General features: G+C 44.6%; 1 protein-coding gene across 1 annotated transcript in view; it reads right to left on the bottom strand.

The window, feature by feature from the left end:
- Positions 1-17,684, bottom strand: part of SPMIP10 (sperm microtubule inner protein 10) — a 227,527-nt gene that overhangs the window by 133,535 nt on the left and 76,308 nt on the right. Inside the window, exon 2 of the mRNA XM_086961107.1 lies at positions 12,966-13,074. Within this exon, the coding sequence (XP_086817233.1) occupies positions 12,966-13,074 (109 nt within the window). The remainder of the gene's footprint in view (positions 1-12,965; positions 13,075-17,684) is intronic.

Below are 17,684 nucleotides of genomic sequence, written 5' to 3'. Positions count from 1 at the left end.
TTTGGCTGATATACAATCCATTATAAAATAACATTTGTGAAAGTAAGAAAGAGAGTTGTAGATTATTATCATACAAAAACACACACATACACATCAATTTATTCACAAATATATTTTAGAAAAATTCAGATCTATCTGTCATTGGGAAGTGCATACAATTAATGTAAATTAGAGTCTTTATTCAGAGGGGGAATGCTAACTTGAAGGAGATTGGGCAAATAAGAAAAAACACGTTTGGAAACATCAAAGGAACTAGTCTATATACAAAATGGAAAATAAAAGGTACACAAAGAGTCTAAAAAGAAAGATTTACTGTCCCACATATAATGAAATCACACTCCCAAGCCGGTAAACAGTCAAAATATCGAGTAAAAAATATCGAATGGACATAATATCGAGTTTAAAATATAGAATGGACAAAATATCGAATGGACAGAATATAGACATCAAAAATATCGTTTTTAAGGTAAGTAATGTAATATCGAATGTTAAAAATATAGAAAGTTAAAATATCGAAGTATATAATATAGGTTATTAAAATTATCACATTTTTAATAATGTCGAATTTTTTATAGTGTTTTTATGGTATTATATGTGTGAAAAGTGTGTATTTATGTGATAATTTTTTTTAATTAATGATTATTTTTTTTTTTTGCGTAATTTAATTTTGTAGCGGGTTGTGGGTTTATAGGGGAATAGGGTGGAAAGTAATTTAATTATAATTAATTAAATATGTACATTTATTTATTGGTATTCATTTTTTATTATTGTTAATTAATTTATATTTGGTAATTATTTACATATTAATTGGCAATTAATTTTAATTAATTGATTAAATTGCTAATTATGTTAATTTTACTAATTTATTTTCTGTAACGGGTTGTGGGTTTACAGGGGAATTGGGTGGGAAGTAATTTATTTATAATTTATTAAATGTGTTCAATTATTTACTGGTATTTATTTAGAATTAATTCTTAATTAACTTTTTATGGGCAAAGAATTACATTTTAATTGATTAATTGCTAATTATGTTAATTTTACTAATGTATTTTCTGTACCGGGTTGTGGGTTTATAGGGGAATAGGGTGCGAAGTAATTTATTTATAATTAATTAAATAATTCAATTTATTTAATTGTATTTAATTTGAATTAATTGTTAATTAATTTTTAATTGTTAATTAATTATTAATTTGTAAGTAATTTGTATTAATAGGTAACTAATTGAAATAATTAATTTTAATTTGTAATTTTAATTGATTAATTATTATATTATATTAAATTGGTAATTACTTTTAATTTATTTTTCATAGATATTAATTTATATATTTTTAAATAATATATGAAGTATTTACTTTCCCTACTGTTGCACTCTCTGGAGTGGGAATAGTATTTTTTACCCCTACGCTATCCAACGCTTTCCCTACTGTTGCACTCTTTGGAGTGGGAATAGTAATTTTAACCCCTACGCTAGCCAATGCTTTCCCTACTGTTGCACTCTTTGGAGTGGGAATAGTAATTTTTACCCCTACGCTATCCAACGCTTTCCCTACTGTTGCACTCACTGGAGTGGGAATAGTACTTTTTACCCCTACGCTATCCAACGCTTTCCCTACAGTTGCACCCACTGGAGTGGGAATAGTAATTTTTACCCCTACGCTATCCAACGCTTTCACTACTGTTGCACTCTTTGGAGTGGGAATAGTAATTTTAACCCCTATGCTATCCAATGCTTTCCCTACTGTTGCACTCACTGGAGTGGGAATAGTAGTTTTTACCCCTACGCTATCTCTACTGTTGCACTCACTGGAGTGGGAATAGTAATTTTTACCCCTACGCTATCCAACGCTTTCCCTACTGTTGCACTCACTGGAGTGGGTAATGGTAATTGTTACTCCTATGGTTTCCAACGCTTTCCCTACTGTTGCACTCTTTGGAGTGGGAATAGTAATTTTTACCCCTGCGCTATCCAATGCTTTCCCTACTGTTGAAATCTTTGGAGTGGGAATAGTAATTTTTACCCCTACGCTATCCAACGCTTTCCCTACTGTTGCACCCACTGGAGTGGGAATAGTAATTTTTACTTCTATGCTATCCAACGATTTCCCTACTGTTGCACTCACTGGAGTGGGAATAGTAATTTTTACCCCTACGCTATCCAACGCTTTCCCTACTGTTGCGCCCACTGGAGTGGGAATAGTAATTTTTACCCCTACGCTATCCAACGCTTTCACTACTGTTGCACTCTTTGGAGTTGGAATAGTAATTTTAACCCCTACGCTATCCAACGCTTTCCCTACTGTTGCACTCACTGGAGTGGGAATAGTAGTTGTTACCCCTACGCTACCCAGCACTTTCTCTACTGATGCACTCACTGGAGTGGGAATAGTAATTTTTACCCCTACGCTATCCAACGCTTTCCCTACTGTTGCGCTCACTGGAGTGGGAATAGTAATTTTTACTCCTACGCCATCCAACGCTTTCCCTACTGTTGCACTCTTTGGAGTGGGAATAGTAATTTTTACCCCTACGCTATCCAACGCTTTCCCTACTGTTGAACTCTTTGGAGTCGGAATAGTAATTTTTACCGCTACGCTATCCAACGCTTTCCCTACTGTTGCACTCATTGGAGTGGGAATAGTAATTTTAACACTCTTGCTATGCTACGATAATAATATTGTATATTTCTTAATAATATTATGTTAATATATATATATGTTTTAACAAATAAAATTGTATTATTATTTTTTTATAACTTAAATTAATTATTTAATAATTTTAAGGTTATTTAAGTGTTTTTTAAGTATATTTAGTAATTTATTTTTAATATTTTTTTAATTTTACATTAATTTTAATAAATTCGATATTTTTACAAAGTACATATTTTTAAACGATATTTTTGATTCAATATTTTTATACTTACCTGTTTGTAGATAGGACTTCGATATTTTTGTAGTCGATATTTTAAATACCTATATTTTTGTAGTCAATATTATGTCAGTGATCCTCCCAAGCCACAGAGTGCACCAAACATGTTTCTGGCTTGGGGCAAAATGTTCTGGCTATCCCCTATCTTGGTATTCACCATAATGTTGAACTCCACCTCCACACACAGATGTCAAATGTCTGGCCACTGCTTGACACCCACTAGAAGAACAAAAAGAAGGGGTGACAGGGGAAAAAAAGGACCACAAACACACTGGGAGATGGGTCAAAAGGAGGTGAGGTGGGTTGGAGAGGCCGACAAGACATAAGACCTGCAATCAAGAAGGTCATGAGGTCACAAAATGTGTAGCTGCTCAGTGACTGTCTCTGGGAGTATCTTTAACTCGCCACACATGAGACAGTTCCAGAAAGCTCTCCAATTGGCCTCATGGGTTGCTTCAGGGCATCTAAAGACACATATTAGAGGGTTGTGGAGTATTGGGGCAGAAGGGTCCCTTGACTAATTCTGCTGGGTGAGCACTGAGAGGAGGAGGTAATGTATGGGCAGGTGTTGCAGAAAGAGGGCCGGATGGAATGGGGGCCTCAGGATTTAAGGAGGGGCTGTGTGCAGGCCCACATGGTGTTGGGGCTGATCTTGGGACACCACAGATTGGTCTTGTTTAAAGCCAGGAGGAGACCCAAGATCTTCCTCTTCATGGCAATGTAGTGTTTAGCTCCACTCCCTCACAGCTGACTGTTCAGCCTTCTTCTCTTGATGAATAATTGCATCAGTCTCTGAGCTGGCTCACTGGTGGTGGATTATTTTTCCTCCTAACGGGTGGAGTCTAGTGGTTGAGCCCACCTCTGAGACTTGCCACTAATTTTGCTGTGATCTTCCTTGGCCAGCCAGATTCACAGAAAATATTTGAGAAAAAAGAGAGACGTTTTTAATTTATTAGGTCAATAATGCATATCGACATACCTTTAGTTAAAAGGGAAAATGTTTCATATTGTACAAGTGCAGACATTGTGTAGTCTTTAATAACTTGACACTGTACTCTGCTTTCATACTCAAAATATTGATGATAACAAATAGTTAAAATGGCATAATTTGAAACATATCTGGGATCAGTCATCCAAAGAAAGCGAAAGGGATACTAAGAGCTTATGTTTGTGAAAAATGATGTTTAAACTGTAGAAAATTGAGTTTGTTTAACAGGTTCCACAAATTGGTTATCTGGGAGGAGAGAGCTTTTAAATGTGGATATAAAACATTGTAGAGGCTGTTGATCTACTCTACAATTGTTAACATAGGTTGTCCCACACTTTATTAATTATTTGTGGTAAATACAACAACTATATGGTGGTTAGGAATAAAGATAAAGGTACACAATATTAGTATCATATAAACTAAAATTTGCAAATGAAAATGTTACCGATTTCAAATGTATAATATGTGTTTTAAGTTTAAGTTGACAGAATACCTGAATATATTAAAAACATTCCCATAATGTCAAGATCAGATGATTAGTCATTCCAAACTAAAGAAACACTAAAGATGCATTTTGGGAAAGTTTAATTTTCAAACTTTCATATCACAAAAAATATGTTAAATATAACAAAGGACACAACACAGTTCACCATGAACACAAGACAGAACACCACTCTCAAATGATATGTGCACATGCGTGAACAATACAAACCATAACTTTTCTGCTTAAACTCTTCAAACTGAGCATGAGGGGTTGGCTAGGCAGCCTTCAGTACCGTCAGGTAAAGCGGTGCCTTGCAGGGTGCTGAGAAAGTGGTTGAGAGCACAAGCCAATAATGTTCTTTGGCTGAATTTCATACCAGAGCTTGCGGCACAGCTTCTCCCACCGTGTGTGAAGACCAACTGCACTCCAGCGTGGCATGATTTGTTTCCAGATTTGTGCCTGAGCTGCATTGCTCAGCTGGGTCTCTGGAACCCCATAAAGCTGAGGGTACTTCTCAACAACCTCCTGGCAATTGATGTTTATTTTTTTCCTTAGGCAATGGGACGACTTCTGGTTATGTCCCTCAGCTATGTTGAGGGCAAGAATATTGCAAGGAACAGCAGGATCAAGGTGGATGGGGGGAAGAGATGACAGCTCGATATGTTAACCAAATGGCCAACTTCCTCTTCCTGTATGTAATTTCCTGCTTGATGCTGTAGGTCGAGATCTCCACCCAAGTGCAGTCTCTGCACCACCTGCACAAGGGAGACTCCACACTCGCAGTAGAGGCTCTGCATGAGGAAGGGAACTCTCCACATGTGAGAGAGACACATGCTGCATGTACCTAAAGTAATAAAACTTTTATATATTTAAAAATAAAGGGATTGTTTGTGATGAATATATGTGTTTGAGTAAGGTTTTTAGTATGTTTACCAAACAAAAGGAGTGTAGCATTTGAGAATGTGTGATTTTGTGTTGTGAATGATATGTTATAATGTTTGCAAAAATAAAGAGCGGGGAGAAGTGTGGCTCAACGGTTAGAGGTGGCAGACCCGAAGGCAGAGGTCGGCCCGGGACTAGGGTTCAATACCTGACGCGGCCGGGTGCAGGACCAATGTCAGCGGGCCCGATAAATCTCGCCTCAGTGCCACTCTAGCCATGGGGTCCCACGCTGCAACTCTGGGCAATAGCTTGCTTAATCTCCACTCCGGCCCCATCACCGCCTGGGATGCCTGGCTGCACCTTGGGGATGTCCAGTAAAGGGACCATCTCATAGGGAAAGCCAGGACGGGTTCCCCAGTGGTACAGCGCTGGGACGCTTCCAGGTAACCACGCGCTCTATAAATCCAACTAATGTTAAACTTTAATGTAGTATGTACATGAACAGTGCATTAGCCATTCACCATTCATCATTGAGAAGAGACTGTCTAACCATATAAATGCAGCAACCAAACTAGCAGCTCAAGAGAAAAAATAGTTAACTAGGCAATCCCATTCCTGAACATCATGACCTCTATTCTGTTGTTCTCTATGGGTACCGGGGCATGATCATAGATCAGGATCAACATCTTTATGCAAGCCCCATTTCATGGCAATTTTCTGCAACACAAAACAGATACAAGCAATCTTGCTCCCATGTTCTGGGGAGCACAACAGTATCACTCCTGTATGGTCAAGACACCTGAATTGCAACATGAGGATCCAAAAAGTAAGCTAAAAAATGGCTTGTGTAAGTATGTGTGCCTTATTGTACTTCTGTTGAGATACTGTGGTTGGATGTTTGTAGGGTGTGAAGGCATAAGAGAGAGAGAGAGAGCACACACGGCATCACCTATGAAATAGAAAAGTGTTTTTTGGTCAAAGGGCATCTTTTCTAAATGTAATAAATCATATCTGCATGCACGCGGTGTCAGGGTGAAGTGTCTGTATTGTCTATAGTGATTATCGATTATGTTTGAGATACCACCCCCATAATGCACATGTAGTCTCATTGTGAGGTGTTGTTGCTTATCAGTGAGCTTCCGGGAAGCATTCACATCACTAAAGAAGCACATGGCATTGCAGGAAACCTGTTTGTTGCCAAAAAGGTGTACTATATTGTGAGGTGGCCCAGGTGCCATGTGGGCACAGTCAATGGTGCCTAGCACATGAGGAAAGTGGCCAAAGGCATATACTTCACATGCCAACCATTGCCTTTCTGCCAGTGACTGTGAAATAGCGATACATGGATGCACTCTTCTGTTGATGAATCTCAGAATCTTAAGCAAGCATTGAGACTGGCTTGCCTGTGAGATTGAGTGCAGCCAATATTTTGACTTAGGCTAGGAAAGCCTGGGAGCGGGCAGTAGGTGAATTAGGCTCCTATTCCATAGATTCATGTTCAGGATCACACCAGGTAAGAAGCGGTATCTGGCAATGACAGCATCCCTGGATATTGGAAAGATGCTGACCCTTTTCCTGTAAACCCTCTCTCTCCTCATCCTCAGTATATTTTCTCAAAAAAACTAGGGGCAAACCTACAAAGAGGTTCCCCCTAAGTAGTGAATGCAACAAAAGATGTTTGATGTTTGAGGTAATTTCTTATGTACTCAGTATGGCTGTGATAGGTTGTTGTGGAAATGTGTTTGTGATGGTGATGCGTGGATGAATTGAGAACAATCCCTCTTTCATGTGTTTCAAGTTTTCTAATCCTTGTTATTTAAATCTCCAGACTTTGCTTATAAGTGAACACTGAAAAGGAAAAACACAATTAGCCTGGTTCAACAACACATTATATAAAAATACACAGTTATACAGAGATTACAAAATAAATGACAAAGATACTGGATAACAAAACAAACAATATGTTTACACAGTTAAAAAATAATAATTAATATGGATACTAAGCAAAGGAATAGATTTGGCTTTATTTGCCAATATATATCTATAGTTATCTTTTGGCTCCACTGGTTACTAAGGAAGGGTGTTGCAGTAACAGGGTGTGGCCCTGCGTGGTGCTGGACATACTTCAGCTGTGAACTGGAGTAAATGTACTTATGTTGTGGGTTCTTTTGGCTGTAGTAACTTCAGAAGTATAGTTTGGGACTAGCAACAGGCTTACGCCCAGATGCACCACCATTCAATTTTGCAACTCGCAATTTGCGAGTCATAAAATAGAAAATACAGCAGTGCCTGAGACAAAGTTTGCAATTCCCAAATGGTTCACAAGTGATCTGCCTCATAAATATTCATGACGCAGGTTGCAATTTGCAACCAATTGGGAATGGCCGGCACTCACAGGGATGGTGGCCTGCTAGGGTAAGAAGACTGCAATATCTGTGACTGCTTTTTAAATAAAGCAGTTTTTAAAAAATGCAGCCCATTTTCCCTAAAGGAAAAGAAATGCATTTCAAGAAGAAAAATGAATCAATTCACTGTCATTTTTTAAAAGCAGGCAGCGTCCCTGGGACCACTGCTTGCTCTTAAAAAATATTTGCTCCCACATTCGCAAAGGGGAAGGTGCCTTCCCATTTGCGAATTGTCTACCACAAACTTTCCATTTGCATCTGCATTTATGTCGCAAAACATTTGTACACGGTACTTCGAGTTGCCATTATGAAGCGCCGCCCCCTTGGCACACCCCTTCCCAATGATGAGTCACATACCCTATTTTGAGAGCCGGAAATAGGGGTGGCACATGCCACAGACCTTTTTAGCGGTCACAAACGGCCGACTGCTAAAAACAGTTGTACATGTGGCCCTTATGGGTTTTGTGGGTGGGTGCATGACCCTCTTGAAAACTCTTCATAACACTCCTGTTAGAACTGGGGGTCTCTAGTTGGCAGAGGTAGGTACCAATGTCCAAATAGGGACCCTTGCTTCTAGTCAGGGTAAGGGGGATACACGCTTTAGATCCTGCTCACCCCCTTGGTAGCTTGGCACGAGCAGACAGGCTTATCAAAGGCAATGTGCTAAGTATTTGTACCAGCACTCACAGTAACACAGTGAGAACACCACAAATGTACTCCACATCAGTTTAGAAAAATGGAAGTATTTAATTTAAACTAAACAAGACCACAACAACAAAAATCCAACATACACAGTTCAAGATAGGGTTTTTAAAGAGTTATTAGTGGTTGTGTCAAAATAATCCACAGTTGCGTTAGAATAGTTCACTGTTGCGTTACGTTTAGCCAATATTACTTTAGATGTGACAAAGTTCCAAAACAGAAGCTGGTGCGGTGGAAAACAAACGATGCGTCACTCGTGAGACCCTGGGGAGGCGAAGCAACAGCCCCGTTGGACGCAGCGGGCATGTTGCGACGAATCCGGTCTATATGGGGAGGGAGGCAATACCTTGTATGGATTCCGGTGTGTAGGTTCCGTAGGGAGCGTCTCTCAAAGGCACGATGCGACAATCTTCGGGAGGGCGACGATCTCAGGTGCGGCGCGCGGCGCTGCGTCAATCTTCTCCTTTCACGGCCCCTTGATGCGATGGCTCTGCGACGATGTTCACAGTAACGTGATGCGGTCCGCAAGCAAGAGGTGTGGTGATCTCACCAAGCGACGACAGGCTCTGCAACGATACTCGCAGCTTTGGTACTTTTCCCGCATCGGAGTGATGCGTTCCGCAAGCAAAGGATGCGCGATTCTTGCAGCGGCAACAGGCGCTGCGACGATCTCGATGTTCGTGGCGGTGGGAATTTCCTCGCATTGACTGGAGGCGCTCCGCAAGTGAGCGATGCGTAAAGATTTGCCGATAGTCTTAGTTTCTTGTTCTCCAGCTTTTCAAACAGCAGGCCACAACTTCCAGATGCCCCTCAGTCGGATTCAGAATTCAGGAAGGGCAGAAATCTCTCAGCAGAGTTCAGGGAAAGCTGGGGGGTGAAGTCCTTTTGTTCCTGGGACTTCTTAACAGGAGGCCAGCTCACAACAGGCCCATGGAGATCTCTTCAAGCAAGGGGTGAAAGCAACAACAAAGTCCTTTCCCTCTCCTTGGCAGCAAAGCAACTGCAGGTCAGTCCAACAAAGCAAAGGCAGGACAGTCTTCCTTCTTCAGTCTTCCAGCTTTCTCCTTGGCAGAGGTTCCTTCTTGATTCCAGGAGGATCTAATTTTCTGTAGTCAGTGGTCCTGTACTTATACCCCTAAAAGTCTTAGTTCCCTTTGTGCAGGAGGGCTCAGAGCCCGGTCTGAACCAGTTCTGGTTGTTCCTTGAGCACTTTGTTTTCCTGGCCTCTCCTTTTCTTTCAGAGAGAGGGGCAGGGTCGTCAGCCGCCCCGCAGGAGGTGGAGTCAGCTTTGCGGAAGGCAGGCACAGCCCTATTCAGGCCCAGGTGCCACCCCCTCCCACCACTCTAAATGCAGATGGGGCTATTCAGCCCAGGGATGGCCCACTCAGCCCCTGTCACTCACAAACCAGACAGTCAATTCACAAACAGGCCACAGAAACGTCAGACAAGAGAACAGCAACTTTCTAAAAGTGCTGTTCTCAAACACAGGATTTAAAAACAACCTTTCCTAAACGATGTGTTATTAAATTCTGAGTTCAGGGATACCAGACTTTTATGTCCTACCTTGCTCCTATGGGAAGATATGCTGGTAGCCACTGTAGCCTGCATTCACCATGATAGCCTATGGGCAAGGTAGCCTTAAAATAGTGAAAAACGAAAATGGCTGTCATTCACTACCAGAGCATGTCACTTGCACTAGTACATGCTCTACCTTCCACATACACTGCACCCTGCCCAAGGGGGTACCTGGGACCTTCCATAGGGGCAGCCGCGGTCCGTGGAGGGAGCTCCGTGGGGCAAGCAGGTGGGGCGCACAACTAAATTCGGTTTTTTAAATTTAATTGTTTACTTACCTGCAATCATCCATATTCCGGTGTTTACCATCCCCACCCTGCCCCTCCCCCGCCCTGCCTGCCTGCCCCACGGAACTCCCTCCACGGACCGCGGCTGCATAGGGGTGACCAATGTGCACATAAAAGGGAAGGGTTAGGCTGGGTCAGTGGGGACACTGACCAGGAGGACATGGCAGTTCGCAGACTGCACACAGGCACTGCGGTGGCAGGCCTGAGACACCATTTTAGGGCTACTCATGTGGTTGGCACAATCAGTGCTGCAGACTCCCTAGTAGCATTTGTTATCACCAGCCCTGGCACACCCAGTGCACTTTACTAGGGACTTCTTGGTAACAAAAATATGCCAATCATGGATAACCAATTACCATCATAATTTACACAGGGGGCACTTACACTTTTACTCTGATCAGCGGTGGCAAAGTGCCCAAAGCATCTATATCAGCAAAAACGAAATCCAGCACAGAGTAAATAATACAGGAGGCAGAGGCAAAAAGACAGGGGAAATCACGCCAAAGATGCCAGGTCTAACAACTCCACTAATCCCTCTTCACTCCTTCCCTAACCCCTTCTCTTTAGCAGTAAGAATTTCCCATTTTCCAGCCATTTTCCCCTGCCCCTCCTAAAGTTACCACTAAAACGTATACTTGTGTGAGCGGAGATTCCACAGTCGGGCAGAGATCTCTGCAGAGAAAAAGATAGGTGAGGCTGAAACTCTGTACGGACGGACTACCAACTGTACTACAAAATTACAAAATTCAGTTTGTGAACAGACCTTTCAGGATTTCTACAGGGCCGTCACGTGTTTACAATAATGTGAGAGAAAAAACACCCAATACGCCATTGAAAGAAGAGGCTGAACAGGAGCGCATAGAGAAATGGAAGACTATTGTTTATCGATGTGAACAATCAGATTTCTCGTTCTTAGAATTCTGTGAGAACATCTTGAAATTTTTATAGATGTAATTGACTTCATGCTAAGTTTTTGGTTAAACAGAAATATAGGGGCAAATTTATAAGCCCCTTGAGACACATTTACGCCGCCGTTGCGTCACTTCTGTGATGCAGCGGCGGCATAAACCATACGCCATGTTGCGCCTTATTTACAACGTGACGGGTCTAGGGAGATGCGTCACGTTGTAAAGCCCTGCACCACATTAAACCTGCGTCAGGTTTAATGTATGCAGGGTGGGCGTTCTGTCGGAAAAAGCCTCTGAAAAGTGACACTGTGAAATCTACAAGATGTCACTGAGTCACTTTTCCGATGCCGCTGCGTCAAATCCCTGCGCCTGCTTGAAGCAGGCTTAAGGCATGACGCAGCATGTTAGGTATGGGCAGCCCCTGAGCATTGCTGTAGTTGCGTCACGCTTGCGACACGACTATAGCAATACGCCACCCTTACGCCATCAGATGAGTCACGCATCTGTTTATCCTTGTACCACGTAGTGGTGGCGCAAGGGTAAACTTGCGTGACGCATCTTACCTGGCGGATCCCTGCAGATATGCAGGGACGTGCCAGTCCTTCTAAATCTGCCCCTTAATATTGAAGAAAACTGTATTATCTTCTGCGCTGATATGCACTGTGATTAAATTAAAATGCAAGAGTTTGATACAAATTGGTTTAAAAGTTGTTTTGAACATGAATAATTAAGATGCAACATAAAGAAATATAAGAACACTTTCAATTGATTGAATTGAATTGAAGAAAAATATGGAGACTGATCAAGGAGCAGTGATGTTTTTCCACATGGAGATTTGAATGCCACTTGGGTTGATACAGTATGCAGCTTGGAGTGCAGTGTTCAAATAAACTAAGTTTAGGTTCTACCACGTTGTGCACCCATACCATTTTCCCAAAAGAAAAAACACTACCCCACCAAAATATTAATTATATCACTGGAGACCTTAGTGGAAAACACAGCATTCAGCAACACCCCCACAATTGCAGAAATGTTGCCTCTCTCTCTCCAGTAAATTACAAATGAGGTTGCCTGACAAGGCAGAAATTGGGTGAGGGTGCAGAGCCCAGTTAATGGTGTTCGGAGTGCAACTGAGCATGTGTAGAGCATGGCTGAGTGTGTGCAAAGTGTGACTTGGAGATGGAGACAATATCTGTGGGTTTTATGTTATGTCACTTCTATTTCTTTAGTGCTTTATCAGTTAAATGAGTCACCACGTTCTCAATAAATTGCAGAACTTCAGGTGATGTTATTTGAGAATAAAAAGCATTACACTGATTTTCAGCAGGTACTCTGAAAATGGTGTCTTCAAACCTAACCTGCCTGATGTCTGGAATATGCAATTGTTGATCTAAAAATTATCTGCGGTGGCAGTGGAAATAGGGAAATTTACTGGCTAGAAAGACAGTGCACCTTAGTAGAATGCTCAATAAACAAGATCCACAGACTTAAAACTCATAATCTTCTAAGCAGGTCTGCAGACTAAAAAAAGTATTTAGTGTAGGAGAGAAGAGCATAGATTCAAAGTGCCTGTGGTTCAGAGTGGGTGGGCCACAGTGAAAAAATGTCAGGCTCACAGCTCATTTTACAAGACGGTTGTATCGTACACGTTATCGTTGATATAGGCTCCTAAACATCAATCACTCACTCACACACACACTCACACATCAATAAGCATTGTAACGTATACAAAGGGGAAATTTTGAGTCTGTTACAATTAATACAAAAAAATAAAATGTTCTTGTTTTGTCCTAAACGGTTAAAATTCACCTTTGAAATCAGTTTTCTGTTCACCATATCTTGTTTCCAGGGCATCACATAACGCTTGGGCATCAAAGGGTGGCTTTTAGACATCTCTGGGAAATGAGCGTGTACTAACCTAAAGAGTGAGAGAAAGAACAGGTCAAGGTTTTCTGTTACACATACTTCATAAATCAAAGGTCAAAGGTATGAGTAATCAGTCTCCCACCTGAGATAATTTTGAGTCACATTTTATTACTTTATGAGATTGAGAAGACAGCTCAATTACATACATATTAGTAAGTACAAATAAACATGATGGGGGGGGGGGCGGAGCTTGCCGGCGACCAAGATGGCCGCCTGAGCCCAGAGCTCTGTCTCGTTGTTGACAATATCCTTCATTATCCTGGATCAGTGCTTTAAATAGCTGTAATTGAAGCACCCCCTGAGACGGAGGACGGCCGGAGCTTGCAGTAGCTGCCTGGTGGCTGTGATTTGGTGCCGGGAATCGGAAGATCATAGACGCGGTGGTGCTGCGGAACGGAAGGCCTTCCAGCCGCGTCCTGAAGTGCTGTTCCTGCCCTCGCTGCGTCATAGTGCGTGCGGCCAGAATGCGACGTGAACCAGGGGGTGAACTCGGCAGCGGTCCGGGGGGCCAGGAAAGGTACATGCTCCCCGGGGCCCGGTTCCGACTGAGGTGGCGAAGAGACCTGCGCTGCCCCCTCGCCCATGGGGCGGAGGTGAGAACTGTATGCCGCGGCTAAGAGAGCGTGACACACTGACCTTGCCTGATTCCGGCGCCCATCGCTCCTGATCGCGGCGCGAGGGTGCCTGGTGTTTGTGGGTGGAGGCGAGGAGCCAAGAACTCGGAGCAGGGGAAGACACTGGTGGCCTGTGTGTGGGAATAGAAGCTGGGCCTACGCCGAGAGGCCCCCATTAGGCGCTGTGGCGTTTCGCCCTCAGCCCCAGTCGGCGAGCAGCCAGGAGAGACTACCTATTGACCTACCCAATTAGTTTCAAGGTGCCGGGTAGACGTACGGCGGTGACCGCGGAGGAGCAACCGCGACAACTGAGGCGGGGGATGGCAGAGAACACCTGAGAGCGGGCCCATAGCGAGAAGTCAAACTTTAGACCCATGCGCACAGGACCTAGGTGGAGACCCTTGGAGTGGCCAGGGGGCAGAGCAGCAATACCCCTCGCTGGGGTGCCCACGTGGTTGATCTCCCACGTGACTTACAGGCTCACTCGAGAAGGCAGAGTGCTGTCTTCATTGAGGACGTGGCGGCCTCCTGACCCTGAGATAGCTGCCTTTGACCCCTCCTTCCCTACCTACAGCGCAGGACTAGACAGAGCTTAAAAAAACTCACTACAGCTGAACTCCCCAGCCTGCGGTGTGACTGGGTTCGAACGAGGGTGCTGTGGTGGGATCAACGTGTGTTACTCCAAGAGTGCTGGGTGGAAGGCGACATGGAGGGTGAGCCCTGAGTCATTGAAACAGATCAGCTACTACTAGTGGAGAAGTGTGGCTCAATGGTTAGAGCAGGCAGACCTCGATGCAGAGCTCTGGCCAGGGACCAGGGTTCGATTCCTGCCCCGGCGGGTCTCGGGCTCATTAATTCCACTGACCGGATATTCTCGCCTCAGTGCCTATTCTGATCATGGGTCCCACGCTGCAACTCTGGGCAATAGCTTGCTTAGTCTCCACAACGGCCCCCACAACGCGAGGGATGCCTGGTCTGCACCATGGGGGTGCCCAGGAGTGGACACTTCACAGGGAAAGCCAGGAAGGGTTCCCTTGCGGTATTCGTACAAGCGCCGGGAAACCCACTGCGGGTAGCTGTGCGCTATACAAGTACAAAAACATTTACATTTACATTTAGGACCTCGCATACGGTTCACCTGGACACTGCATGGTATTCTTGCGGATATAGACATCCTGGGGTCTGCAGGAGGCAATTATACTCAGTGGGGTGAGACACCTGTGGCGCCTGGCACGGTTCAACAAGATGGGCAGGGGCACCAGGACACAGAGCAAACTCTCATTCGAACAAAGACGCTCAAAGTCACAGGACGCTGCGGTCGCGGACAAGGGAGCCGCACAGAACGGGGACGACGCTGCAGGAGGCACAGACATTAAAACATGCTACTAGCAATGGAAAAAGGCCTCCAGAACAGCATTACATCCTTAGGCTCGAAGCTAGACACCCTCACCTACAGAATGGACAGAATGGCGGACCGGATTGACAAGGATGCAGAAAGGCTCGATATGTCAGAGAGAAGGCTGACTGAGGTCAAGGAGGCGCAAATGGAACTCGACACTGACCATAAAAAGATTGAGAAACTGAAGCAAGCCCTGCAAGACAAAACAGAAGATTTAGAGGCTCGTTCCCTTTGCTGCAACCTACGAATAACGGGTCTTCCAGAAACGACCCAGACGGGCAACATGGAGAGGTTTGTCGAAAAACTCCTGATCACCCTTCTCGGAGAGGAGACTTTCTCCTCGATGTTTGTGGTGGAGCGTGCTCATCGCTCACTGGGCCCGCGCCCATGCCCTGGAGCCCCTCCGCGTCCCATCAAAGCCAAGTTGCTCAATTACAGGGACAGAGATGCAGCCCTGCGCCAGGCTAGGGACAAGAAATCGCTACAATACGAGGGCTCAGAGATCTCTCTTTACCCCGATTTCACTGCTAGAGTGCAGGAAGCCTGCAAACACTTCGCCCCGTTCAAACGGCAACTTAGGGACATAGGTCTGGATTACGCCATGCTGTACCAAGCAAAACTACGAGTCAACCGACAGGGGCAATCCCACCTCTTCACAGGCCCTAGAGCCTTGCAGCAAGAATTAAAAGGCTGGTCGAGAGAACACCGTAGAGACGCGAATGTACTGATGGACAGAGTGGAGGGAAGCAGCCAGCTGGATGAGCAGGAGTGACTGACTTCTTCCTGTTAGCTTCATGTGGCGGTAAGGCGTAAGAGCTGCGGTAAGCAGCGAGGACCAACCCGGTGGACTGCTGAGATGTTTGTGTTCTTGTGGAAGGATTGCAGGATGGGGAAATGGGGGACCTTGTTGCCCGGTCTGGCCACTCCAAAATGTGGCACGGGAAAGTTCTGTTTGCCAGGTTCCATGGCCACTGGACTCGTACAATAGCCCTGGGGGCATGAACAAATGATCGGCGCAGTAGGGTTGTTTAACTAGTCCAAAGGTGGGGGGTATATCTACATATGAACATAGCTTTTCTGATCGATACAATTGTTACAAGTTTTGCATAACCAATATCTTACTGATGCATATTACAAGTTACAACGGGAGGTGGATGGAGGGTCTCCAGTGTAGTGCGCGTTGGCACTCTTTGCTGGTGGTTCGGCAACCTCGGCCCCCGCTCACAATGCACCTGTATGACGGTCCGGAGATCATAAAGTTTGGGGATGGAAACGGGGGAGGGTGGTTGGTGGTGTACTCTGCAAGGCCTTGTTGGGGGTGGTCTGCTGTGGGTGGGGGGTGGGAATGTTCTTCTGTTTGGTTCGACAGTTGGGGGGATGGGGGATGTTACTTCACAATTTGCACACACAGTCCACTATAGGCGCACATGGTACCCATGCTTACACACAGTACAGACTTAAGAGCAATGGCGAGCATAGCTGAATCGGATGGCCTTGGCTCGTCTGCCACGATTCGTGTGCTCACATGGAATGTTAGAGGACTCAACGACTACCGCAAGCTGAGGAAAGTACTTAGCTACCTCCAGTGGCAGCACGTGGATGTGGTGCTCCTTCAGGAGACCCATCTGCCACTTACGAGCAGGATGTTGCATAGTAAGGGTATGGAGGGTAACATCACAGCAGCAGGCTTTACGACTCATGCCAGGAGTGTGCTAACCTGGGTAATCCCAAATCGAAACTCACTCTGATGCCTCTGAGGGCGGACCCCGAGGGTCGTTTTGTGATATCGAATTGTAAAGGCCTGGGGATGAAATTAGTAGTCGTTAATGTCTATGGTCCAAATTATGATTCCCCTGAATTCTACCACTCACTAGCGAATATAACCCGTAATTATAACACTGCGCAGGTTCTGTGGGGGGGGACTTTAATCTTGTACTTAACCCGGCACTGGATAGATCTGCCGGCCCGCCGCGTAAGCCTTCGGCTGCAGCGTAGACATTACATAGTATGCTCACCAGTTTTGATCTAGAGGATGTGTGGAAGTACAGACATGCAGCTCGGGGAGGGTACACCCACTACTCGGCCTACTATGATATTCACACCAGAATCGATTATTGGCTGGCAACTTCTTCCATGATGGGATGGATTAGGGACTGCAAGATCCTACTGTGCACATTGTCGGACCACTCACCACTATTACTAGTTCTGGATACCCCTGCGAAGGCGATTTCCCCGTTCACATGGCGATTTCCACCGTACTCGCTACTTGACCCACTGTTCAGAGGGGAGCTAGCAGAAGCGATAGATGTCTTTTTTGAGGCCAATGTAGGCTCGGTGGAAAGCTTTCAATCTGTATGGGAGGCCTTCAAGTTCTACATACGAGGCATAGCCATGTCCAAGCACTCGGGTGTTCTCAAATCCATTAGGCATAGGCTGTCGGAGTTGAAGCGACAGCTAGCGAACTTGGAGGAGCGGCAACTGAGGCACCCTGACACTACTGTGAGATAAAGTCCCTTCTGCCTGAATACAATGAGGAAGCAGACAGGGAGGTTAAACACATGGGAAAGTATGCGACGGTGCAGACCTACG

This window comes from Lissotriton vulgaris, chromosome 3_1, assembly GCF_964263255.1.
Source record: "Lissotriton vulgaris chromosome 3_1, aLisVul1.2, whole genome shotgun sequence".
NCBI classification, from domain to species: Eukaryota; Metazoa; Chordata; class Amphibia; order Caudata; family Salamandridae; genus Lissotriton; species Lissotriton vulgaris.
This window is presented reverse-complemented; position numbering and strand designations above follow the sequence as displayed.